The 16354-nt window shown below is 34.5% G+C and overlaps 1 protein-coding gene across 10 annotated transcripts; it reads left to right on the top strand.

The window, feature by feature from the left end:
* Positions 1-298: 298 nt before the first annotated feature.
* Positions 299-15453, top strand: LOC105832116 (ral GTPase-activating protein subunit alpha-1). 10 transcript variants are annotated; one of them, XR_001138706.3, is made up of 30 exons: positions 301-657; positions 2282-2392; positions 2628-2645; positions 2981-3152; positions 3591-3948; positions 4043-4320; positions 4392-4686; positions 4973-5340; positions 5429-5651; positions 5730-5937; positions 6020-6151; positions 6542-6784; positions 7319-7509; positions 8137-8235; positions 8399-8683; positions 8764-8889; positions 8985-9152; positions 9531-9587; positions 9904-10014; positions 10182-10340; positions 11131-11310; positions 11414-11777; positions 11867-12015; positions 12102-12277; positions 12383-12842; positions 12908-13194; positions 13262-13398; positions 13580-13758; positions 14100-14120; positions 14432-14503. XR_001138706.3 is itself a non-coding variant. In XM_012672771.3 (30 exons), the coding sequence occupies exons 1-30, from the start codon at positions 552-554 to the stop codon at positions 14590-14592; spliced, it is 5751 nt and encodes a 1916-aa protein (XP_012528225.1). In that variant the 5' UTR covers positions 301-551; the 3' UTR covers positions 14593-15453. The 10 variants fall into 10 exon arrangements, 9 of the variants coding, with proteins under 9 accessions (XP_012528224.1, XP_012528225.1, XP_012528227.1 ...); XM_012672771.3 differs by having other exon boundaries at positions 6560-6784; positions 13580-13705; positions 14432-15453; XM_012672773.3 differs by having other exon boundaries at positions 13607-13705; positions 14432-15453.
* Positions 15454-16354: the final 901 nt, after the last annotated feature.

Here is a 16354-nt window from a genome sequence, read left to right as displayed (position 1 = left end):
TTACCGATCGAAATTAAAAGCCAGGAGCGATACCTTATTGAAGACATTTAAAAAATGTTTCAGAAACGCCAATAAAAAATCAGGACGTGAAACATTTGTTGAAAAAAATTCGATATATAAAAATGTTTCCGTGACAGTTCCGTGATACTTGAAAATTTCACATTTACTCGGAGACGATCCAGAGAGGAAACGTCAAAAAATGTTTTCCGCGATCCGCAAAAAACTCCGGGAATTGGATGACGGATGATGTCATTGCCCTGAGGAGCCACCGAGCGGCGCAGGGCGCAGCGCCGTTGATGTGATGCAGATGCGTGCGCGGCGGCCACAGTGAGGCGCTCAAGATGGCCGTCACGTACATCTGATCGGAGGTGTGTGTGCCGAAATTCGACGCCGATTTGACGTGACGAGGGTGGGCGATGCAACTCGCGTCGCTGGCATGGTGATCGCGAGGAGATAACTGGACGTCATCCCGGTTCCTCGACGCGAACCGTCTCGGGCGTCGTCGTCGATGGTTGCTGTTCCCATCTCCGCGGCCGCCGGCGGCACGAATCATGTTCAGCAAGAAGCTCCATGTAGACGTCAAGAAGTCGACGCTCAAGATCCAGGATGTTAAGAAGGACAGCGCGACGCGGTTCAAGCATCTCAAGATCGTGCTAGGTGAGAACGACGACGACGACGAGCCATTGCGCCGGGCGCAACCTTTAGGCTGAGTCAGTGTTTCGTGGAAGGGCGACAGCGAGGCGGTTGCATACCACTTGGTGGTATTTACTCGCTCCCACGCGCGTAGCTGACGGAGACGCCTCAAATTGGAAGTGCAAAACGCGTTTCCAACGCGAGGAAGTTCTGACGCTTGTTCGGATGCTTCGTGTCGCACTTCTTTGACAAGTCCTACTTTTGAGCTTTTGCTCTTTACTGTTGCCTGAATGTAGAAAGAGAGAGAGAGAGAGAGAGAGAAAGGACGTGAAAGAGTATACATACGTTATTTTTCATGTTGCCGAAGGAAAACACTTTGTACAGTTTTTTATTTCCATTAGAAACAAAATGACACTGAGGATACTGTCAAATAATAAAATTATTATTGTAGCTAGCTTCGACCAAACTATGATGAACTCAATCAGGATAATTGTTTACTGCAAAATTTCTAACTATATAATTTATCCCTAATTTAATCTATTTTTAGTATATTAAATAACAAAGAATTCATTTTATTTACATTAACAAAATAACTATTGTTTTATAAGTTGATTGAAATCACTCTAAGAAACATTACGAGAAAGTTGCAACAGTATATTTCATGAATATGCAAGTGTCATTGCAATAAGAATCTGATTATATTCAGATTTTAAGACATAACAGTGCATCTCTTTACAAAATAAAAAAAACTAATATTAATAGAACCGAAAAGCAGAGCTAATAAGCAAAACTAATTTTTTCTATAAACAATAAGATTAAAAATTTTTTTTATTTAGATAATTATTTAGATAATTTATTTTAGATAATTATTTCATAGGAAAATTATTACAAAATTTGAGAAAGCATTGCTTGCATTATTTAGTTGTTTATCTGTTTGTTTAATGTAGACAAAATATCTGTTACTTACATATTTTAGTTTTTAAAAAAATTTTAATTTAAACGGTTATAAGATTGTGGTTTCAAAGTATTGTGAGAAAAAAGTAGTCAATATCTAATCAAACCACTCGACCATATTAACCAACTTGTGGCCTTTGTTCCCAGCTAAAGTTACAGTTGTCATTACGTGTTGTATTTTTATGATTATTAATAAAAATTACAACTAACTACTTTGCACACACATATATATTTAGCATCATGCTTATATATTATACAGATATTTAAATTTATGTACATAGATATATCTTAGAAAAAAAAATTTTTTTTTAATTTTGTTCTTGCTAGACTAATAATTAATTAAAGAAACTAAAGAAATATTATAATATGTAATTATATACGCATTGCTTTTCATTCTTCCTTCTCTTTTTGTTTATGATAATATAAGGGAAAAAAAGGAATTCTGCTATATAAGCACAGATGTCCAGAACGAGTTATGATGTAACAGAATTTCTATCATTCCTCTGTACAAGGCTATATACGTCGCGAGAGAGATTTCTTTTTTATTTAATCAATGATTATGCTTTGAATATAGATTTGTTCTTTCCTCTTTTTCTCTTCAATGTAAATAGAAAAATATATAAAAAAAGGAACAGTGCAAAAAATATTTTATGTAAAAAAAATGTGTTAATGTATGCATGTTTTTGTATTGAAGAAAACGTGGACACTGATGAGGCAAAAGGCTTTTTCGAGGGTAACTTCAGCCATGTGTACTTCATCCTGTACGATTGTTTCGTGTCCGCTGAAGCAAATCTTCGGCAGCGCGGTAAGTAAGAACTAGACTAATATTAAAGCATAATGTACTAAATAAAGCTAACTGTCTTAATGCTGCATAACTTTAAAGTTTTTCATGCTTTAATGTATATTGCATATAATTTTTACAACTTGACAATATCATTGCTTTCAAAGTTTTTATAATAAATTTTATATTAACCATAATATATTCACTCGTTATTATTTTATTATCATCTCTCTTTCATTTCTTCCCATTCTGCTGCCAGAGCTTTCCTTCCATATTGGTAAGTCACATATCATATTACTCTAGCTTGATTTTATTGCATTGATTATTTCTTCCATCACTAACTTCTTGTGACCAAATTACAATTATATAGATATTTGTGCAAATACTTTTAAAGGTTGTTAATTTGTTAAAAGGTTTTTTTCTATATTGCACTCTGAATTGCACTAGAAACTTTTTTCTCTCTTTTGTTAAATTTTAAACATGGATCTATTTAAGTACAGAAAATGTACATTATAATTCAGCTATAAAAAATGGACCTGTAGTATTTGTCACAAATATGCCTTACATAATGATTAAAAATAGAAAAAAATTAATCTCTACTTCCTTTTATAGTGCATAAAGCACACAGGGAGGAGTTAGAACAAGTATTGCAGCTTTTGGAGAAAATTTTAACTCTTCTTCCTGAGCTGCTTAACAAACGATGGCAGTGTCACAGTTTAGCACGCATCTTGCAGAAACTTTTGCATCCTGGTAATAGTTGGAAACTTCGTAGACAAGCTATAAGGTATGTGGCGACTGTCAAAAGTGTATTAGTCAAAAATATAAAAATGTACCGAAATTCACGAATAAAAAAACAATAGTAACAAAGTTCTTGAAAGTTTAAGTAGAATAACTGTTTGTAAATTTTTATTTTAAGTAATATATATAGTTTTTGAGATATATAAGGGTTTTTGAGATATATAAGCTATTAGAGATTACATTTAGGCGATCACACAATCACTAATACCACAAGAGCAACTTATAGACATGCGACTGTCATAACATAGTTTGTAATTGGCCATTTTTGATTTTATATTTCAAAAATTACTATTTGAAAGAAAAATTTATAAATAACTATTCTATTTGTTTTTTCAAGAATCTTTATTGTACTATTTAAATTCGTGAATTTCGGAACACCCTATTATATTTACTTGAGTATATGCACATCATTATATTGTTTTAGGTATTTTATTTTATGGTATCAAGCCCTTGGCGAAAATGCTCCCGAACACATACATCAGATGTTTGCCAGCTTGGTTCCAGGATTTCCACCGCATCAAGCGTCGCCTTATAAATGTGATCGTAAGTTGGATAACAAAAAAGAAAAACTAACAAAAGCAGCTAATTCCGAGGAAAAGGACAAGAAGGAATTTTATGACACGCAACTTGGGCAAAGTACTTTTCATGACAATGGATCAAATCAATGTCCTATCAGTCAAGTTGACAGTGGACCTATCTTACCACCGCAAAGTGGAGAAAAGCCACTTGACAACGAAACTGTTAGATTTTTGGAAGCATTGCTTGAATTTATGGTTACTCAGGTATATAATTTACTTCTCTATATGGATATGTTTATAAATACTTATTTACTCTTAAAATCATGATGGAAATGATTTATAACCGTTTGTTATCTAGGTGGTAAAAGTAGAATGGCGAGATAAATCTACACGGCAGCATAAAACTTTCCAATTTTTATTAGAACGTTTTAAGGTAGCATATCTACGTCACATCTGTCCGGAATTTAATGACAATTTTTCGCTTTACAAACCTAACTTGGAATTACCCACAATGCGTAAACCATTGAATCAAAATCAGAATAATTATGTACTTTGTAAAGTCGCTTTAATCAAATGGGTCGCCAGTTTCACGCATGTTGCTAGAAAAGATGGACTTTTCGCACATCTTTCGCAAAAGTAATTTATTTATAATATATCTATTCTGCCGTAATTTGAATTATACTATATTATTAAACGTTAATCTGTAGCACAACACCAAATGAGGAAAACGCCGAATCGGAATTACGCCGTGTGTCGATGTACACTCAAAATTCTGTAGATTCGAATTTGTTGTCACCTGAATCAACCGTGTCGCAGCAGGATGGCCAAAATCAGGAAGACAGTGCCGTTTCAGCTATGTTAGTCAGAGAGGTTTTATATGGAAACAGAGATAATGTAAACTTCGTACACGAATTGTATAGACAAGCATTTCTTTTGGATTTCCATCATGCAGGAGCCATAAGAAAAGCTATTGCCGTTTATAAAGATTGGATTCAAATGAATGTGAGTTTCAAATACTAGAAAATTATGTACTTACTGCAACTCATCAGTCAATGAACAAATGAAAATAATATAATTACTTTTTTAAACAAAAAAGATAAAATAAAAAATATTAATCAAATCTATTTGAAAATTAGATTTAAATCTATTAATTTGCAATTTATTATTTTAAAGTATTATTTTAATCTTTCTTAAACTGATGATTGGTGCAATAACTCTACTATATACAGACACATTTATGTTATATACTTATAAATTGTTACTGTATATTTTATTATATATTTTGTAGGAAATACCTCCATTTATGTTGGAACCATTGGAGGGCCATAAAGATCGGGATTTCGAGGAGAGTCAAAGAAGAGAAAGTGAAATGGAGAAAAGTCCGTCCGATAGTTATCGGCAAACGAGATTAAGAAATGATTCTTATCTTGGTGCAATACACCGCGAAAACTTGTTTATTAGGGCAGGCCTGCAAAATGTTCTGCAAATTTTTATCACACAAGCATCAAACGTATTTTTCTTAGAGAATTCGGGACCGAATGCGTCTTTAACGTTACTCGAGGAACAAACGGACAGTTGCAAGAGAGTCCTAAATGTGTATCGATACGTTGTTATGCACTCCAGACTGGAACCTGCGACTTGGGAACAGTTACTTAGGTACTTGTTATCGGTTTTCCTATCTTATTTCTTTGCGATTTAATAATTTCTTCGTAATAATTAATTTAAACTTTTTGAATACATCTAGAGTGTTACTGCAAATTACATCGCTTGTACTAAGCGAGAAGTCTTCTCGCCGCAAGCATCAGGAAAGCATCGGTGGGAAACTTGCGCCTGCCATATTCCAGACTCTAATTGTTACATGGATTAAGGCTAACTTAAACGTGGTTATTTCTACCCAGTTATGGGACCAGTTTCTAGAGGTGTTAACATCGTTGACACAATGGGAGGAATTAATTCGAGAGTGGGCGGTGAATATCTCGCTAGTTCTGACTCACATCTATGGAGTAATGCTTTTTTCTTTTTTACATATATGCCTTTCCATACAGAAAACTCTGGACACGCTAACGAGAGTGTTGGCGAGACACGTGTACAATTTGGATTTGAATGATCTACCTTTGGATCGACTCAGCGAACAGAAATCAAAAAAGAGACGTGGAGTCGGAAGCCGCGCGGCATCGACCGGAAGCGTACAACCGCCTCGAAAAGGCAGCGTTGATCAAGAGAACAATACCGTGCCGAAAGAAAGCGTCGTAGGTACGCGACACCTCTGGATCGATATTTTTATTTCTTGTCGCAATACTGATTTAGTATAAAGAAATTTTTCAATTTTGATTAGATCACCCACTGCGCGATATAAGAAAGGTGCGACCATTGCCACGTAGTGCGAGCGATAACACTATATACAACGTCAAGACTCGTGCGAAGTTGCATAGACAGCGGACGCACACGATACACAGCGGTATTCCCGGTAAGTGAACACAAGCGCAGTTAGCCATATAGTTTTTTTTTCCCCCATTTCTCGAAACTATGGCGAGATCTTTGGTAGTGCCTTTGTGTTGTTGTGTGCGCAATTTATTTATAACTGTGTCTCTTACTTCTTTTTTTTCGCTTTGGCGCCGACACCAGGTTAAAAATAACTTTACTCCGTACTCTACCGAGACGGACAGTTAGTATCGCTCCCTCCCATAGATTTGTCATATTTATATAACTCAGCAGCGCCCATCGTCGCTTGTCTTAATTTTTCAATCGGCATATTCACTCGATCAATTTTAACTTAAACGATTTATCATTGAATACATCCCTGCAGCAGTGTTTGTCTTACTTCTTCATTTACTATAAACAATTTCCACACGTGCAGTACTCCCCCTATCGATAGAACAAGATATGGCGCGGTTACTGTCGACTCGACGCGGCTCGACTTCGTCATCAGCGACTGGTCGGAAAATACTGTCCAGCAGACGTGCCAAATCTCTGGATAGCATTGTTATAGTTGATAGCGAACCGCCGTCGCCACGCTGCCCGTCGCCGACACCCAGCAGTGGTGTTGACAGCAACAAAGATAGTCCCATACAGATAGAAAATATTGATGGTAGCAGTATCGGTACGTATGGCCTATCGTTGTGCACGATCTGTACAACGTTTTTATTATTTCAACGTGCAACAATTTGTTACCACGATGTGTGAGCATTTGTGTGAACATTTCGGTATCTCCGGAAAATTGTTATATATGTCTTCCATCAGTAACTACTTTACATCTCATTTTAGTATTCGAATAACGCTCTTTTATTAACAATACATTGTGCTTTGATGATTGCTCGAGCATTTAAGGTGACAGAAAAAAAATCTAAATAATATTGAATTAAAATATTTCTTTATTTTGACATATGCTTTTCAGATTTTTCGCTTTCTGGGTTTTATATATTTATCATTAAATTAGTTGTATGTTAAACTTGTAACAATTTTTCTTATTGCACATTGTACGAGATACAATAGCTTAATTATATTTGATAATTTTATAATGCATAAATAACGTCATGAACAATGTTGCTCAATAATATGTATTTGGTTTTAAACTTGGGTTTTATATCTGAAATGTATTGAGACTTACACATATTTAATAGTTGTTATTCTATAGATACAAATGACGCATCTGAGAGGAGATCAGTAATGGCAGGTGGAGGAGTCCGTGGATGGTTGCCAGATGTAGCTGTCGTTTTATGGCGACGTATGCTCTCGGCATTAGGAGATGTTAATAATATTCAAGATCCTGTTCTGCATGGCCAAGTCATGGATTATCTTGTACAACTCACACAAACATTGATTAAAGTAAGAATTATTAACTTTAGAATGTTAATTAAATTAAGTTAAAAATACAACACGTTATATGTGTACATACTTGTGTCTGTCTGACTCTTATGCTGTTCTGTACGATTTATATTAGGGTTGTTACTTTTGACAATTTTGGATATTCAAAGCTTTACAAAAAATAAAACTGAAGCTTTTACTATAAGTTAAATTTAAAGCTTTAAAGTTAACTTTGAACTTCGAAGATTCAAACTTTCGAAATTTGAAATTAATTTCGAAGGTTTGAATTCGTTTAAAATGCTGAATATTCGTTGAATTATCAAGAAGTAACACACCTTTATATATGTGTAATATAATAGATAAGCCTAGCAATGTAAACTTTACTATGAAAAACTGCATTTGCGCATAATGCGAATTTGATCAGTCGATAAATTTAATAAATTTGCATAATGTTATAATACAATTAAAGAAAGGCGAAATGTTTAAAGTTGAATCTTAACACTTAATATTTCTTGTTTAAAGTTATACATATACATTTTCTAATTTTTCAGACTGCGCGGTGAATATTTTCGATCTTAAAATACAATTATAAACTGAATCAGAATAGTAATAACACAATATTAAATTAACAATCAATTTTGGATACAGATACGTTTAAATCAAGGAGTTTCCGGAGATAATCAAGCGACACCTCCAGCACCAGAGCTAATTCCACCTCTAACAGTCATTGCACCTTGGTGTTTCAAGGTATATACGCGCGCGCGTGTATGCGCATGCATGCGTGCGTGCGTGCGTGCGCGTGTGTGTGTGTGTATGTGTGTGTGCGTGTGAATAACATCTCAAAACATAGAGTTTTACATCAAACGTACATATAATACGAAAATTATATCTCTATATGTATCCTTTGCAGGCAATTCAACTTCCCGATCAATATGAAAGTGGTAAATTAGCTGCGTATCGTCTTATATGTCTCTTAACAGTGCAACCATTGGACATCAGTCTGCCAAAACAGCATCTCACACTCTTCTATCGCGCTGTTCATAATGGAATTGCTAGTAACGACAGTAAAGTACTGCATGTACTTGTGAAATATACAGGACCGAGATTATTTAGTCTGAATCTACCTGGGTCGAGTCTTTTAATTTTGGATTACATACACGCTGCTAATGTGATACTTAGCAGTCAAGATGTCGAGGTATATAATTTTTCTCTGCGAATTAAATAGTTTGATGTTTATCTGAATGTACGGCATTTAATGTACTATTCTTTTTTTAGGCACCACGAACAGAAGCTGTTTCTATTATCGGCTCATTGTTATCCTTACCTGTTGCAATGATCAAACTACCCGTGTTACAACCAAATGGACCTGATATTGTAACTATGACATGTCCAGAAGCAAAAGTAATTATTTCGCATAATTTAATAACACAGTTAATAGTTGATCCTCAAAATTAATTCTTAGAATTTTTTACTTATTTGAAATGTTACATTTTTAGGAGCATATTGTAACAATACTTTTGCGAAGCTGTCGACGAGAACCCACTGGTATTGCGAGATGTCTGGCCCTATCAAGTATCGCGATGTTTGTATATAAAGAACTATCTTACAAAACGCAACATCCGAGAATTCCGGAAGCTGTCACAGTTCTTCTCCTTGCACTTAGAGTAAGTTGAAATTTTGTCTAAATTAAATTATAAATCTCTATTAGATGTTTTTGGAAAACGATTATACGAGATCGCTAGAACGACTACATACGCACAGATTTTAACAGAAGTCCTTAAAACTTTAAAACACAAAATGCATGAAAAAACTACTTTTTACGATTTGTAGTTGCTTGATTTGTAGTTTGCATTTAGAATATTATCTTTAAGTTAAATGGTGCATATCGCGTGAAATGCACTGTTGCTATTCGTGAACATGTATTTTTTTAAGAAAGAAAGAGATCTGTTTAACAACATGTAAGCTAGATAAAGCGGTATAAGGTATGTTGCAATAGTGATAAGATGAAAGCGAATATCTCTTTCATTGAGTGTCATTGGCAGCGGATGCAAGGAGCAGAGCGTCGCAGAGCTGGTTTCTGTTTTCCTCTAATGGATCAGGTAGTCCTCCTTCTTTTCTGCATCAGTGTAACTGTTCAATTGTTATCATGTGACGTTCACAGTTTTGGACTGATATCTGCGTGTCTTACGAGGATATATTGTGACTTTGCATGGCCTACTGCTATATGTGTATCTGAAGTGATAAATTGTTTCAATCTGCGATGATACCCTTTTATTCTATATTCTATACATCTGCTAATGGCCAAACTCTTCGTGTTACTAACTTGATGTTGATCATTCCAATATACAAAAGTTAATCTTTACAGAATATCGGAAGTTAATGGTTAATGATTACATTATTATTTTTTGTTTTCAGGCTTCTCACGCCACTGTTGCACAGGTCGCGTGTGATTCTTTGTTACTTCTCTGCGATAAAGCTGATGTGTTGCTAGAGTTGTATCCTAATGTGCCATCTAAGATAATACAGGTACAATGTGAGGTTGGAGATATTTCATTAAAGAGCACTTATAAACATTTTATCATCTCTGTTTATCAAATATTAAATGTTTACAAACGCTGTGAACGCCAAATAGATTGATTTAAAAATTATGGGGAGAAAATATAATGATATAATATTTATTTGTCGATATCCAGATCTTATCGGATACACTTGGGCGAATGACAACGCGTGAAAGACGCGGACCTTTAACAGTATCAATGTTATTTTGCTTGGGTGAATGGGCTATGCACTTAGGACCAACAGTATTACTACAGGTGTTTCAAGGAAAACCTCTTTTGATGACCTTATTTACAGTTAGTGTATTTTTTCTATATTTTATATTTTTCTATATTTATTTATTCTATTACTTATTTGCTACAATTGCATAACTTAAAAATTTTTTAGTCTGTAAAAAAAATTGAATACGCTGAATGAAGTTAGTGATACTTTTATTCCTCTACAATTATCAAAATCGCATTTAAGGCTCCTTGACTGAATTGCCAAGTCCACGTTGATAGTGGCGATTAAATTCAAAGCAGTGAAAAAAAAGAACATATTTCATATATCAATTCAAACACACACACACACACACGGCGTATGTATGAAACATGAAACACGTGGAAAAAACTAAATTATTCTTGCAATGAACAGCGTTATTTTTCATTTTTATGCTGTTTTTTATATTTTAAAATGATTATCATGGTTCTAAAATATATTGAAGATTTTTATTTTGTTACAATTATATATGTTAAAGCAAATATTTATTTCAATTCGATTTCTATGAGTTATTTATTGATCATCAAAAATAGGATTTTTAGTATATTTTACAAAAATGTGCTTTATCGAATAGATATTTTGTTAAAAAATGTTCTTATTTTCGACATCGCAAGAATTTTCATAGTATATTTTCTCGTCTTTAACCTAACATTATCAATCCAAAATAGTTGCAATGAATAAATAGCCTTGAAAATTTCAAGAATTGAAAACATGTAAACTGGAAAACTTAATTTTTTCAAGTTATGTTGTTGTAGCAAACGAGTAATACATTTTATCTCAGTAATTTATTTTGTCTTAGTTTCTATAGTATTTAATTTTATTATATAGGTGTTAAACAACATAGTGCAAAATAAAGTTGGAAAGGAATTTTCGAAAACTATTAGGAATAATCAAGATGACGATGATGATTTTGATCCTAATATTACGTTGGATAATTTAATTGATGAGTCCTCCGCCAAATCGCCTCGCAAAGGAAATATTCAGTCTGTACAGTTGGCAGCAAAAATGGTAGTGTATATGCTGTATATAAACTGTTATATAATTTAAAAAATTATACATATATGTAAAATATATATGTTCAATTTACATAAATATTTGACCTCAAATACAGGTACTGATGCATTTAATCAATCACCTGGGACACTTTCCAATGGGTATCGGAGCCGCGCGTCTCTCATCGCTAGTCGTTGAATTGGACGACGTTCCTGGAATTGATGGGGACGAATTGTCCTCTGCCGTTTTTCAAGCACCCAACATACAACTTTTGATGCTTTCTAATTCGATCATAATGTCATTGGTAGAATTGGCAGCGTTGGACGCACCCGGCGGAGGCGTCACAGCTGGTTTGACTACAGCTCCTTCTCTGGTCAGAGTTCTGTTGCGTGATCTCGCTGGAAAAGCTTCTTGGGACAGTTCAATCTTGTATAGCCAGCCATTTGTTGATGATGATCTGCCATTGCCGTTTGCTAAACCTAGTAAATATTTGTTACCTTTTTTTCCGCGTATTATACCAGTTTTTTTTATAAAGAACAAATTATGATGCAATAAATTTGATTTTTTTTAGTTGATTGGAGTGTGAAATCACATACAGACGATTTAAATAGCGTTATCACATCCCATAACTGTACACCCAGACACACAATACGGCATCGCGAGCCGCACATATTGCCGACCTTTGCGAACGCTGCGAGCGATATGGACAATTTGGACGATGTGAGTGGACGCAGTAAAGTTATACATCGACATAACTTTTGATAATTATCGAAATAGTAATTTGCTAAAGAACTATGTTTTTTTAGCTTCTTCAATATATAGGACATACCAGTCCGGAAGTCTTAACCAATCCCGAAGTCGCTCTCAATGCACCTGCTAATCCACCTCAAGGACATTATCTTGAAGGCGAGACTATTGCGACAATTTTGAATCAAAGAAATACAGAGCAAGAACACATAAACAATTGGAATCAACACATCAGGTTGCGTGTCTCTCACTAAATACATTTTATTAATGTGTATTCGATCATAACGGAGTACCGTTGTAATTTTGCATCGTATTTGATTTTAATAAATTTTAATTTTAGTATGAGCGCAACGGCAATCAGTCCACCGTCGTGTCGCCCACCCCCAGCGCCATTTCATCACTGCCGTCTTCTGTTTTCGCATCTCGGTTTGTCCGGCTGGGAACTGCGTAAGAAATTGCATTTGCTGGCGAAAAACGAAAAGCTCCTACGCGAGCTTCGTAATCTCGACGGCCAACGGTCTCGGGAGACACACAAGATAGCGGTGATTTACGTCAGCCAGGGCCAGGAAGACAAGAACTCCATACTAAGCAACGTCACTGCCAGTAAGGAGTACGAGAGCTTCATCGCAAGACTTGCTTGGGAAGTCGAATTGGAATCGCACACTGGTTTTCTAGGCGGCTTGGTGCCTGGAAAGGCATCCGGTGTCACCGCACCATACTACGCTACGTCTTTCACTGAAGTTCTCTTCCACGTTGCCACGAGAATGCCGTCGGATAGCCCCGAGAGTTTGTTGCAAAAGGTATTTTGATATAGCTTTCTACCACAATATTGCTCTCAAGATATCTAAATGAGACTTAATTTCAGACACGGCATCTTGGCAATGATGAAATCCACATAGTTTGGTCGGAGCACTGGCGAGATTATCGTAGGGATATCATACCCACAGAATTCTGCGATGTCCTTATAGTCATTTATCCGCTAAAAAACAAGCTGTATCGAATACAGATTTCGCGTAAATCGGAAATTCCATTTTTCGGCCCTTTATTCGACGAGTGTATCGTGGAGGATAAGGTATTACCAGGTTTGGTAAGGACGACCGCATTAGCCGCGAGCAGAGCAAAGAGATCTACGCTTACATTATACCAACATTAGTAAGTAGTCTGTTTACACAGTACGATAATACAAAATTGTCGAATATCATTTAAATACAAATTTCAGTTACGAGGAAAGGGCGCGATCCATCGATACTGTTATGAGAAATCACAAAGAAGCTACGACATTTGAGGAGTTTACGGCCAATGTTTATTCACCAGTGCAACCGCCAAGCCCGTTTAGCGCAGCTTCGTCTGTTTCTGGTACGTAAATCTCAATTAAGTAAAAGCATCGTAAATTATTTTGTGTTGGAACATTTAATTTTATTTACATTCTCACACATGGTGTGCAGAAATAAATACATGTCTCTTCAGAATTTCGCACATCGCTACGACACCGATTGTTTGTAGAAATTTTTTATTATTACTGATATCGCACTGTCAGGATCTACAACAAGCGTGCAATCCACAGCATCGTCAAATCTCGCCGCAGCCCTTATTGATTCGCACCAGGGACGCTCCGGTTTACGCAGCAGTTCGACAGCGAGCAGTGACAACCGTGCGAATAGAGGTGACTAATTCAGTCCACTAACCCCCACCCACCTTGTAAAACCACCGGACAAGGTAGTATTATTAATTATTTATTATTTCCGTGCTGTTCTTCCAACATTTTATCTGACATTGTATCTTATGTCTCTATCTATATATCTGTTAAGTATATATACATTATAATTGTCTTTGATCACAATTCCATAGCCTATAATGTTCATGGAATATCTGCAACATGTTGTAGATTGACGTTTGAAAGTAATAATTTCTAACTCTAATCTTATATATCTATTGTGTGTCTAATAATCTATATATAAAATTGCAAGATTTAATCTGCCGAATATCGTGATAAAATCAAAATATCAATTTTTTTCTTTAACATTTTCATGTCTTTTAATTAACTTTTTGTTTGGCAGTCTTGCAAAATATATTCAGAGGTAATCTTTTCAATCTATGAGCAACATTAAAAGATAGCATGTTTGGCTATTACTTTTTCTTACATTTATACGTGTTCCTCATGTTTTTTTTTAATATTGCTTTGGAAAATATTGCTTTGGAAAACAATATCCGCAATACCAATATTGATGTGTGTTTTTCGTCGACGCTATCTTGTTCGAATCGCACGCTTACTTTTTCTAATAATATTTCTAGCTTTCTCGAGCATTTATTCTTTCTGGTAAATTTTATGTTGCTTCTTGATTGACAATCCACAGAATCACAATCAATAATCTCCGACATTTGTTTTCAGTTTCTGATGGAAGCAGAGTATGGTTTAGCAATGATATCCCTGAGAGTACTGCGCTCCACGGAATTTCACCAAGACCCGTGAAAAAGATGTCCTTTAAAACTGGACCAAAACAAAAGGCTAACACGCAACCGACACCGCCAGACAGTCCAAGATACAAATAAAAGGTCTTTTTTTATTCATATTCAGAAAAATGCTCTGCACAACTAATTGAACTCGCCGATCGTTGTACTTTAAAGGAACTGTTCGGACAAAAGTTAAAGTAACGAGTAATTATACGATAGAGTATTCCACTGTTAGTATTTCGCGCTTAGCGTGAATTGAAAATGACAACAATACCTAGGGGCAACTTCATACTTTTGCCAATCGATATACACTTTATTCCCAGTGGGGATTGAATATCTGATTAACGCGTTTTCTGTTTTCCGTCCTTAGGTTTAATTTTTATATTGAATGTACAGATCGTTGTTTATTTGTTGCAACGTGAATATTAATTTATTGGAAAGTAAATATATATGATAAATTTATTATTATATTATATATTATAGAAGTATATAATTATAGATATATATACTTCTTATAGACTTATTGATGTCGACAGACAGTTATTTACATTGTACAGCACTTAAGTTTAATTTATCCTAGTACTTCGATAGCTAGAATAAATAATTTTGGAATTTAAAATTTCTATCTTAAATATATTAAAAGTAGCATAGAGAAATACTAACATTGTCAGAATGCTCTGCGGTACTGCTATATGGCCTTGTAATTATCTCATTTGTCACAGGAGAGTATATACATAGAATATAGATATAACTATTTTATTATTGATTGGCAAGACAAATGCGAGAGAGGATTTTACGATTAAAAGTTCCCGATAACGCTTGTCAGCTTGTACATTAAAGTCATATTCCACAGATGGAGTTGATAGGAATTTAATAATTGCACTAGCCTGATTTGAAGAAAAAAAAAATGATTATTATGATTTACGAAGTGATAAATAGCCATTTTCAAAGAAAAAGAAACTTAAGTTATACATTCCATGTACGTGTATCATCCCATTCGTAAGTTAATTTATACATTATAATTATAATCCATGTATATGCATATTTTTAATTTATATTTACACATTATAATAGAATTCATATATATGCACGTACATACACATACATACATATACATGCATATATATGAATATGTATATGAATTACCGAGCCATTCCATTCCAACGTTATATTCCCCAATTCAACCGACATCTACTTTTTATACGCGCTTTATAATATATCCTCAGTGTGAAATCTCTTTCATTGTATTGGATTATAATATGAAGAGATAGCAATCGCCGAACTATTTTATTTCCGTATTAAAGGCGAAAAATGTTTCATATCTTACATGAGTAAATTTGAATACTTTGTGTTAACAAAACAAAGTTGAATAATTATCACAAATTCAGCAAAAATTGAAACGTAAAAAAGGTAAATTCGAAAATAATTATTCCATTTATTGAATAAATAATAACGATTACTTGCTTTGTACGAATCATCCTCATACAGTGATAATAATCAAAGTATTAACGTTTATTACTATTAACTAACGAATGGCAGACTATAATAAAGGATTATATTATGGTAACGATCGATGCATTATTCGAGATGAGATTTTTCTAGAAGTATACACTTCGCGATGATAAACTCTGTGTATAATTAGAATTTTTTGACTATTTTGAAGACTACCATGAAACACATTCAAAAATGTAGGTATTAGCAACGAAGATGTAGTTTATAATTACTGATGCGCAAAATCATGGCCAAAGCAGCATTATTTTTCCACTAATTTATAATAAGATAGACCAGGAAAACTCTGTGTATGTATATTGTATATAAATTGTTAAGCATATAAAAATGGTTCCGAAGTCATTTAAGATTA

Source organism: Monomorium pharaonis, chromosome 2 (genome assembly GCF_013373865.1).
Source record: "Monomorium pharaonis isolate MP-MQ-018 chromosome 2, ASM1337386v2, whole genome shotgun sequence".
Taxonomy (NCBI): domain Eukaryota; kingdom Metazoa; phylum Arthropoda; class Insecta; order Hymenoptera; family Formicidae; genus Monomorium; species Monomorium pharaonis.
Note: the sequence above shows the minus strand (reverse complement) of the source record. Positions and strands in the feature narration are given on the sequence as shown.